This window comes from Sinocyclocheilus anshuiensis, unplaced genomic scaffold (genome assembly GCF_001515605.1).
Source record: "Sinocyclocheilus anshuiensis isolate Anshui unplaced genomic scaffold, SAMN03320099.WGS_v1.1 scaffold346, whole genome shotgun sequence".
Taxonomy (NCBI): domain Eukaryota; kingdom Metazoa; phylum Chordata; class Actinopteri; order Cypriniformes; family Cyprinidae; genus Sinocyclocheilus; species Sinocyclocheilus anshuiensis.
This window is the reverse complement of record NW_015546048.1, coordinates 196489-206584: the sequence shown is the minus strand read 5'-3', so window position 1 is coordinate 206584 and position 10096 is coordinate 196489. Positions and strand designations below refer to the sequence as shown.

The window sequence follows — 10096 nt, the reverse complement described above, 5'->3', positions numbered from 1 at the left end:
ACTAAAAAAGAAGTCATTTTAAATTGTAATAATACTTCACAATATCACCGTTTTTACTTGGTGAGCATATAATAGACTTTAAAAAAACAACAACAACTAACATTTAAAAGGTCATGTGTGTGTGTGTGTGTGTGTATATATATATATATATATATATATAATAAAGAATTGAGCTTATTCTAACCTCTTAGTCTTCACCCAAGTACATATTTCCGTTAAAAGCCCACATATAGAAGGCAACCTACTTTTTTTAGCATATTTATTTATAAATACTTACACCGTATTTTAACCAGGCATCCGGCTAGGACACTTATGAATTATTTTTGATTGTTTTATGCTTGTGTATTACACTCTAAAAAATGCTGGGTTGTTTCAACCCAACTTATATGGACTACCACTAAATATGGACTAACCCAGCTGATGGGTTAAATTTTTTTATGAAAATTTTAACCCAAAAGTTGGGTTAGTCCATATTTGACCCAAAGTTGGGTTGAAACAAGCCAGCATTTTTTATTAAAAAAATCTTGGTGTAGAACTCCATTATCTAAATGTCAGGAAACTAAACTCTACTGATGTCAAACATAAACGCTGCAATAAAACCGACCTGTAATTAAATACTTGACGGGAAACACACATGCATATGTTCCTCCCTTGTTTCCTGTATTCAAACTGTTGGGTCGTAATGTAATAGTGTGTGAGTGGAATAAACCATGGAAATCAGCTAAACCCAACACACACAGTCAAGCATGAAGGGTACGTTTAGCATCTTTCACCCGTAACTGCAGCACATGCACTCCTGGCAACACTCAGGCTGTTGCCATGCTTATTTAGATTAAAGCTCTTATTTGAGATTGCTTATGAGTTCATTAGTGTTAATGCTTATGATAGCTGCTTGCTCATAAATCCACACAATCAGTTATTAACTGGAGATACCGGATGGCTGCAGGATGTCTCGTTAACAGGGTTCCCACAGCATTTAACCAATCAAATACCAGTCGTTGGTAATTACTGGATAATGATTGTCATTTGTATCTCAGGTAACAACCCTTGGAATTAGATGATTATTCTTATTAGTGTACAAATGTTGACAATAAAGCAAAACAAAAGTCCTGAGATTTGACGAAGAGCTGTATAAGACATTGTTATTCGCAAGTATTATTAGCTAGTTGATATAGATAATCTGTCCAAAACTAGAAAGATTTACACTCTATTGAAACTGCCATAGATTTTATTAGTTTCTAACCATACTGAAAGTCCAGTTTGCTCTTATGGTTAGACAAACAGGTTACACTACCATTAAAAATTTGAGGTTGGTAAACATTTCTGAAAGTCTCCTATGCTTACCAAGTATTTGCATTAATTTGTGTATTTGCATTCATCGAAAACACAGTAAAAACAGTAATATTGTCAAATAATATTACATTTTAAAATTATGCTGCTTAATGTTTTTTGTGGAAACTTAAAATTTTTGCACCCTTTGATGAATAGAAAGTTCAAAACAACATAATTGATTTAAAAGTGAAATCTTTTATAACATTTTAAATGTCTTAATAAAAGTATTAATAAAAGAATAGAAGTATTAATTTCTTTCAAAGAAAAAAAAAAACCTGACCTGAAAGGTATTCTGAAACCTTTCAAATGGGCTTCAACAGATCCATGTGTAGCATGTTTAATTTCAATATTTCATTATTATTTAATTATCAGCAAGCCATTATCAACTAGAAAACCAGAACATACACTAAATGGGGTGTTGGGATATTATTTTAATAAGAAAAACAAATGGAAGAAAATGTAATTGTCAGGTTGTTTTCAGTTTGACACGCTGATTGGGAAACACTGATGATGTGATCTTTTTTTTTTCTTTTTACAAAAAGGGAACAGAAAAATATTCCAGCATGTTGATATAAGAACAGAACCATAGAAAAATAGAATATATATATATATATATATATATATGTGTACAGTTTTGTTTGTATATTTAAAGTGTGACTGAAAGTAATAAACTATTTCTGCTGGCTTGTAAAGAGTTGAGGGCAGTTTCTGCCCATGTCAGCTGAGATATGAAGATGCTAGAAATCAAAACAAGACACGTTTTCCTTACCTTGTCATTCATCATGCTATTTCTTTTGTGGGTCTGTTTAGATATGCAAAGATAAAAATCCCTTCATAAAAAGAAGAATGTCCTTCCACTCAGATTTTAACATACAACACATTTCTTGCCCTGTTGTATGAAAGCTAAACATAAAATCCATAATAAAATACTTAAGATTGCCCTTTGTGAACAACATCTAAAATACAAAACTGATATGACATTCAGATCATTCAGTTCAGAGTATGAAGATCATACTATTCGCAATCAAACTGGTCTTCCTGTTGTGAATCTGGTGCTGAGGTGCTCAACATATTGGATGCTACATTCAGAATAGCAGGGTAGTCCTGAGATGGGATGCAGATATGGGTTCAGAGCATGAAAGCTGCGTGTATATATACACGTGTCCAGATGGTGTTCCTGCTTCAGAAAGGTTTTGAGCTGGAGTCTGTCGCGAGACGGGAGACATATGCTTCATAGATGGTGTCCAGGAATGAGGCATCATTCTGAATCACAGAATGAGAGAAATAACCAATTAGAGATAGAGCAGCAATCAGTCAAACACACTACATATACTACTATTCAAATTAATACCTTTAATCAACAATGCATTATTCAAGACATGCTATAATGTTATAAAAGATTTCTATTGCATAGGAAAACTGTCTTTTGAACTTTCTATTCATAAAAAAAAAAAAAGAAGAAGAATCACCAAATATTGGTGCATCTCTTAAATTATATTATCAATATTGGAATAATACAGATAGTCATGTGTTTGGTTCTGACCTTGATGAGGTGGAGCAGCGTGGCCTGTAGCTGAGTCTTGCTAAGTGCTCTGGGTTCAACTGGTTCTGGTTCTGCTCTCGTGGCTTTAGTCAGGGTGAACACGCTGGGTGACAGAAGGAGGGTGGGGGCTACAGTCGCTGGGATACGCTGCGGTGAGCTCACCTGCACCCACACATATTAAATCACAGGTTATGGATACTGCTGTAAGACGACTTACTACTTATCTGAGAGGAACATAAAGGCAGCAGATGCATAAAGATTCCCGAATAGTTTAATCAGAATAGCTGAGAAAGATTTATTTTACCTGTGTCGAATTAGTTTTACTGAGACTGGAGCTGCTGGTGGTCAGACTTGGCTGTAGGAGCTCCTGATGGGGATGGAGCTCTTGCTCCTGCTGCACCAATGTGAGCCTCTGCAGAAGCTCATGTGGCGACACCATGTTCCCTGCCACTCCAGCAGGGGGTGCTTTATTTGGGACATAGAACAAGTGCTGAGCCGGGGCCAGCCCTGAGGCTTTAGCCTTAGGGTGGATTTGGGGCCCCACCCCACTTTCTCCCTGATTTAACTGTAAGGAAGGCATTCCTGGAGTCCCTGCCACAGGAAGAGGGTTCATTAGCAGTTTTTGTATTGGGTCAGGCTGGTTCTGGACTGCCCCGTTTTCACACAGACGACTCTGTGGGGATTCAGACAGAGGCTGCAGCAGCGAACCAGACATGAGCTTGTGGATGGCTGGACAGTGCTGCATGGGGGTGTTGGACACCACGGCGCCACCTGCCAGAGAAGGGTCGTCATAAGACAGCGAGCGGGCCACCGCAGAGCGCGTTGGACCCACCCTGCTGACAGCTGAGGTGGGCTGTGGCGAGACAGAGTCTGGTTTTGACTGAGCACCGAACAAAGTGACAACCGAGAGGTGCTTTGAGTCCATCTCTGTATCCTAAGAGAGTGAAAGTTTCTTTTTTTTTTATATATTTAAGCATTTAAATATTACATTTATGTTATGTCTGCTGTGTCACAAACATGCTGAGGTAGAGTATTCACACCTGCTGCGTTTGACCCTGAATGTGTGTGTCCTGTGCTGGTTTGAGGGGAATGGGTTTGATCAGATGGGGGTTTCCATAGATGACACTACCACTGCCAATTTCTTTTGGCTCGCTGAGTTTTCCCTAAAAAGAAAGGAAGAAAACACAAGTAGGAGAAATGTACTGTGCACTGGTGACATCTAGTGCATATGAAGCACCTTAATACTGGTGCAAGAAAAAAAAGACGTCAAGACGTGTGTCACCTTATCATAGTCATCTCGTGCTTTAGTTAGCATCTGCATTATATCCACACCCTGCTCTGCTGATCGCGGAGAGACAGAGCCAATTGCCATTTGCGGCTGTAACCGCTGTTCCTGCCCTGCCAAACTGACACGCATTAAGAAATAGTGTGTGTTTGTGAGAAAGTCAGAGCTAGGGTTGCAAAACAGTTGTTGTTTTGCTTGTTTCTTTGTTTTTTTAAATACAGAAAACAAAAATAAATTGTGGTGACATTTGGTTTCCGTTAACAGCTTTTGAATATCTGCCATATGGAACAAAGTATTAAAATACTCAAGAGTGTTTCCTCTGCCGCAAAAAGAACAAAATAACAAAGACAAGTTGTTGGAACTTGTTGTGATGAGATAAAAAAGATTGGGTACTTCTAAATCAGGGGGTGTCCAATCCTGTTCCTGGAGAGCCAAAACACAAATTAAAAGTTGTGTGAGTTGCAGATAGAGGAGAAACTCACTTCTTCATGAGTTCCGCTATACGCTGACAGTCTTCTTTATCGTAGAACCAGATGCCGTAGATGGACACTGTCAAAAAACATATACACATTAATGTTAATCTTAATCAAAGATTCAATCAAAACCAGTGACGATCATAAGGAAATACAAACTTTTAACACAGCATCAGAATTAGTGGAAATGCACCACTGAAACTGACAACACGTGCACTTACAGTGCCATCATGCATACATACATACACTCCACTCTTTAGCTGACATTCCTTTCCCAGAGAGTCCAAACTCCCAAGTGCCCAAGCAGAACTGGAGCCAACTGCTGTGCCAGGACACCAAAATGTCTTTAAAGACCAAGATGAAGTCTTCAGATGCTTGTATCAACAGTCACTGGTCATTTTAAAGAACAACCGTATTAGGAACAATTAATAGAGATTGCAGTAATAAGTTTAAACTGTGGTTCCTCATATGCCCTCATGAACTAAACTTAGAGCCTGGTGCTGACAGCAGTGGCTGGTGAATTATTAATAACCGGGAGCGCTTCACAGTCTGTCGTGTTCACAGAGGAACCAGAACGGCAGCTGGGGGTTTAAGGGAATTAAATACGGGCTTGGAGTGAAGCAGGGACGGCAGGGGATTATAGGCTACCGTTCACCGGAGAGAGAAAGAAAGAGAGAGAGAAAGAGAGAGAGAATAAGGGCTGGTGCTGTATCCACAACCATTCATTCTCAGAGCAGAGAGCACCACGCGGGTCAGCGCCTGGGGAAAAAACCCAAACAAAATACTGCCTGGGAACTGAGCAACACAACTCAGAGAGAGTGAGAAAGAACGAGCAGGGGGAGGAGAACAAGGAGAAGGACAGAGAGGGATGCGAGGACATTGCAAGCGCTTTTGAAGTTGAACTTGGCAAAACATAACAAAGAGAAAAGAAAACCAGAGACCCGAACCGCACACCCTCGCTCGTGTCAGACAGAGTGCTGGAGCATTCGCTGCATGTTTTACTGAATGGAGCAGATTCCACACGAGCAGTGAAGAGACGGTGAACTTCTGACCGACTTCAAATAGACCAAAGCTTCAATCTGCCGAGGATTCAAATCTCAGAAAGAGGAAAAAAGATGCTGCGGGGGCTGTTCAGTCGGCACAGGCTGAAGCACAAGCGACTGGAGGAGGAAGTGGAGGTGCGGTTCAAAGGGAAGCTGGTGTCAGAGAGAGAGCTGGGCTACACATTCGTGCGGCCAGGAGGTAAGAGCTTTGTATACGCAACAGTCCTGCTGAAAGTCTCCAGCTACAGTCACAAATCACAACCACGACACTGCATTTGTTTAAGAGACGAGCTGACAGAATCCAGCACCCTCTGCACATGAGGAAGCGTGATGTCTTTAAGATGGACAGTGTAGGTCTTACTTCCTGTTGTCTGAAACCTTATTAATAGTGTTTGTAACGGCATTATTATTGCCCATACTAAGTATTCGACTATTAAGAAAGTACTGCCAAGTAACTCTTGCGCTGTTTGTGCTATGGAGATGAACAATACCTCAAATCGTGTGGTTTGTTGAGGAGGGGTGTACTGTAAGTCACCAGACTTAGTTTTCATCTGGTGGATGACATAACAGGAAAATTACATTGAACAAGGGACAGGAGCCATATCTAGAAACCAGAATAGAGTGCTGCAGTAATGAGTCCAAAAACCTGACAACGTGCTTCAGGTTCCATCGTCCCAATGTCTCGGTATTTTTAATGGGTTTTTGGTCAAATGCCTAAAATAAGGTATTAAGACATTTTTGTTTTCTTCTCCGACAAAAGGTACATCTTTAATAACCCACTTGTGATTTAAGATTTAACGTTTCCTGAAAATGATGGCTGATTGGGGGCATTAAACTGTATCGATATCACAAACAGTAAAACTTATCTGCTTACTAGTCCACTTGCACTTCTACAGCTTCACTGTGATTATACTTGCCATCTTGCAAACTATTCTACCTCAAACTTTCCAACTTGCAGATTTGAAATAAAGATTGAAAGAGTTGTCGGAAGCTTAATGGCGGTGACTTTGAAGTCATGCCACCATGGTGTAATTAGTTCATAGCATAACTTTAGTTTTTTACTTCTGGTGAATGTATTAGAATTTGAAAATTCATGAATGTTGTGTTAATTTGTGAAAATTATCTTGATAAACAAAATGTGTAAGCATTTATTGCTCAATGAGTTTATTTTTATCTGCAGTAATCTGAAAGTCAATGGAAAAATCCTATTGGCTTTTTGATTAGGGAACCAGGGTGATGTTAACTTCTGGGTTGGCCTACAAAATGATATCATCCTTTGAGACTTAATGGTGGGCTCTTTTGACTGTAAACAAATACCCAGAACACCCTAGAATGAGCCAGAACACCTTAGCAGTCACATTACAACACACTAACAACCACTTAGAACATTTTTACAACCACAGAGCAGTGCTATGGCTACCACTCAAAACATTCTACAATCGAGGCGGCGAGTTTGATTGGAAAGAAAAACCCACTCTGTGGCAAATAGTTCAGTGAAATTGTTGGCCAGTAAAGTCTCACCTACATCTGGAAGCAGCCAGGATAAATTTCCCATCAGTCAGTTAGCAGTAGCACAGATTTTCACTGTCACTGCAATGCTCAAACATCAGTTTTGGACTGGCTGAAACATCAAGATCTACAATGATTCATTCAATCAGCCTGAAGTACTTAAGGCTTTTCCGCATGCACTGTATTTGCTGGTCTCTTTATCATGAATTTCCTTGGAAGCCTGTGCATGTGTGCTTGTGAGAGAGGCTTGTTATCTAATCAGGACTGGCTGCTTGGGTCTATGATGCTGGCAGGAAACTGGAAGAGAAACACACACACACACACTTCTTTGCACCATATAAGGCACTGTGGCTCTCGGGCCTCTCATGCAGGCACGCCTGCTAGGGATCTCTGATCTCACACACACAGACGCCAGTCTGACAGCTCTCTCGATTCAGACACACTTTTACGGCTGTTAAGTTGTGAGTGCAGCCGTGTGAGTGATTTGAGCCCTTCGAAAGAAAGATCCATTTGCATCTATCTGCACTCATGGTCAGTGAAGTTTACTTGCTTACTTGCTCAACTAAGCATGAGACGCAGTTAAACTCAGAAAGTGAAGTACACCTGGGCCCTTAAACGCAATGAAGGACCACTTTTTTTCATTTATGAAAAATCAACCAAATCTGCATACTTTTGGCTATGTGCAATATTATACGATATTACTCTTTTAGCTTTACTGGGATGCATTTGAGCTCTTTCACAAATAGAGAGACTTACAGCGAGCGTTTCTGTACAGGAGAAATGGATGCTGCAGCTGGAAATCTAAGTCTTTAGTGATGGGTTCGGTTAGGTTGTCCATACTCAACCGATTCAGGATGGTGAAGCCGTGCCTGGGGGAGGCAAGTCTGATGCACAGAAAAATTACATTAAAATTCACAACATAAGTGGGAAACTAAAGCTTATGAATCTGAAGGACCTAAACAAATGTGAGTGGGTGTTTTGCAGTGTTAGTGCAATCAAGTGTACATTGTTAGGCTATATCAGAAGTGCTGAGGAATATCATGCAGGTTATTTCTGTGACCCTTAAAACCGCTTTAGATCTCTAGGGCTCTGATTCAGGACTACACGTGTGTGTGCTGCTTCACTGCTGAAAACACCAGAAAACATACAAACCTGTTATAGACAAACAGAGCTCCCTCCACATCTGTCTTTTCCTGCAGGAAAAAAATATATATATTTATATTTAACTTAAAATAAAAATAAACTAACATTTAAAAAAAATATGTATAAATATTTTTTTTTACAGTAGTCATTAATCTATATATCCATTAACTGTCATTGATTGTGTTGATATAATCGTTTACCCATTCATTAGTGGTGTTGTTGAAGGTGTAAAGTGCTACTTGACTGGCCAGGTCTGTGATGCTGCTAATGTAGGGGTCGAGTCTCTTTAGGGCAGACAGACTCATGGATAAACAGCTCCCGCCGCCACCTGTGCTTGCAGTCATGGCTCCAGTCCTGTTCTGTAAATAAAGTATATGATGTTTGAATAATAGCATGCAGATGCCCTAGATTACCGTTCACTAAAACAGATTGAAGTGTTTAATTCCAACAATTGTAAGGCTGCTCAGCAATCGTTTACATGCATCTGTATCATCATAGCCTATTAGGAATATTTTAACTACTCCACATAAATCCTTTATCTGAAATATATTTCAGAGTACGAACTGAACTTTATACTGCACGTTTTAATGTTTTGTAACATGTTGTTTCTACATCTATACACAGTCTTGTATGTCCCAATTATGATCAAAAGCTGTACCTACAACAGGGGTGCCCAAACTCGGTCCTGGAGGGCCGGTGTCCTGCAGAGTTTAGGTCCAACTTGCCTCAACACACCTGCCTTCAAGTTTCTAGAATGCCTAGTAAGAGCTTGATTAGCTGGTTCAGGTGTGTTTAATTGGGGTTGGAGCTAAACTCTTCAGGACACCGGCCCTCCAGGACCAAGTTTGGGCACCCCTGACCTACAACAATCTCCACTGGCCTGGTTATAAATGTAGACACAAAAGTAAAACAAAGCTTAAAAACAATTAGGCATGCACACATTTAAATATTTAATAAATGTAAGCCTGTTTAAGTTTACTAAATAAATCAGAGCTGTGAAAGTCATTTAATTGAAATATAAATAAATCAGGAATTTATGTTGATACCGTTAAATAAAATAAATATATCAGACTTGTGTAACATGAAAGTGTATACATTCATAAATGAATTAATACAATAAATAAGGCTATAAAATAAACTTTATATTCTAAAGCAACGATGCTGTGTGGTTGACAAAGTCTTCCTATGCAGTTGCTAAGTTTGGCCCAAGCTAAAAGAGCCCACCTTCAAGTCTGCATTATATTATGGGCCCTAGATTTGGTTCGGGTCCCTCGTTCGTTGCAAGTCGTAAATCCGATAGCTAGTAACTTCATGTCCGCAGCACAAACTCTGCGGGCCGTTTTACAAACAGAAGTTTGGTACTGCGGGTTAGCGGTTTGTTCAAGTCCCCAACCGTGTATGAACAATAGTAACTGATGCTTGCCACTAATAATTAAATAATCCATGCCTACATAAGTCTACAAATGAAATAATTGAGGCCTTGGTTAGATGCTGCTGCCCTGTTATAGATCGGACTGAAGTGAAACTTGCCTGCACTTAAAATACCGCACAACTCCTAAAATTCCTTTAAAACGAGATTCAACTCTGTAAGAGACTGAAACACTTTATTTCACGTTCCGGTCTCCTGGTGTACGTTTTCAATGTTCTGCAAATTAGTAAAACATGAATATATCGCTTTATTTCACTTCTCTAACTCCCGAAAGATCCAGCTCGCGCCATGTTTGCGTTGACAACAAGACAGAACGAGCTGATCGCTGAGCTCTCTCGC

The 10096-nt window shown here is 39.8% G+C and overlaps 1 protein-coding gene across 4 annotated transcripts; it reads right to left on the bottom strand.

The window, feature by feature from the left end:
• Positions 1–2078: 2078 nt before the first annotated feature.
• LOC107699046 (mRNA-decapping enzyme 1B-like) lies at positions 2079–10096 on the bottom strand. Of its 4 annotated transcripts, none has more exons than XM_016500206.1 (10): positions 9859–10096; positions 8529–8687; positions 8338–8378; positions 7942–8069; positions 4643–4709; positions 4158–4281; positions 3916–4038; positions 3180–3809; positions 2876–3037; positions 2079–2595 (listed from the first exon to the last, which is right to left on the bottom strand). In XM_016500206.1, the coding sequence occupies exons 2-10, from the start codon at positions 8670–8672 to the stop codon at positions 2515–2517; spliced, it is 1500 nt and encodes a 499-aa protein (XP_016355692.1). In that variant the 5' UTR covers positions 8673–8687; positions 9859–10096; the 3' UTR covers positions 2079–2514. The 4 variants fall into 4 exon arrangements, with proteins under 4 accessions (XP_016355692.1, XP_016355695.1, XP_016355693.1 ...); XM_016500209.1 differs by lacking the exon at positions 9859–10096 and adding an exon at positions 9553–9575; XM_016500207.1 differs by lacking the exon at positions 9859–10096 and adding an exon at positions 8991–9020.

Excerpts from the sequence above, each read along its gene's own strand:
- LOC107699046 (XM_016500206.1), bottom strand. The coding sequence starts at position 8,672 with ATGACTGCAAGCACAGGTGGCGGCGGGAGCTGTTTATCCATGAGTCTG. Across the intron at positions 3,810-3,915 it reads TTCAGGGTCAAACGCAGCAG|GATACAGAGATGGACTCAAA; the intron begins GTGTGAATACTC and ends TCACTCTCTTAG. Across the intron at positions 3,038-3,179 it reads GTAAAACTAATTCGACACAG|GTGAGCTCACCGCAGCGTAT; the intron begins GTAAAATAAATC and ends GTGTGGGTGCAG.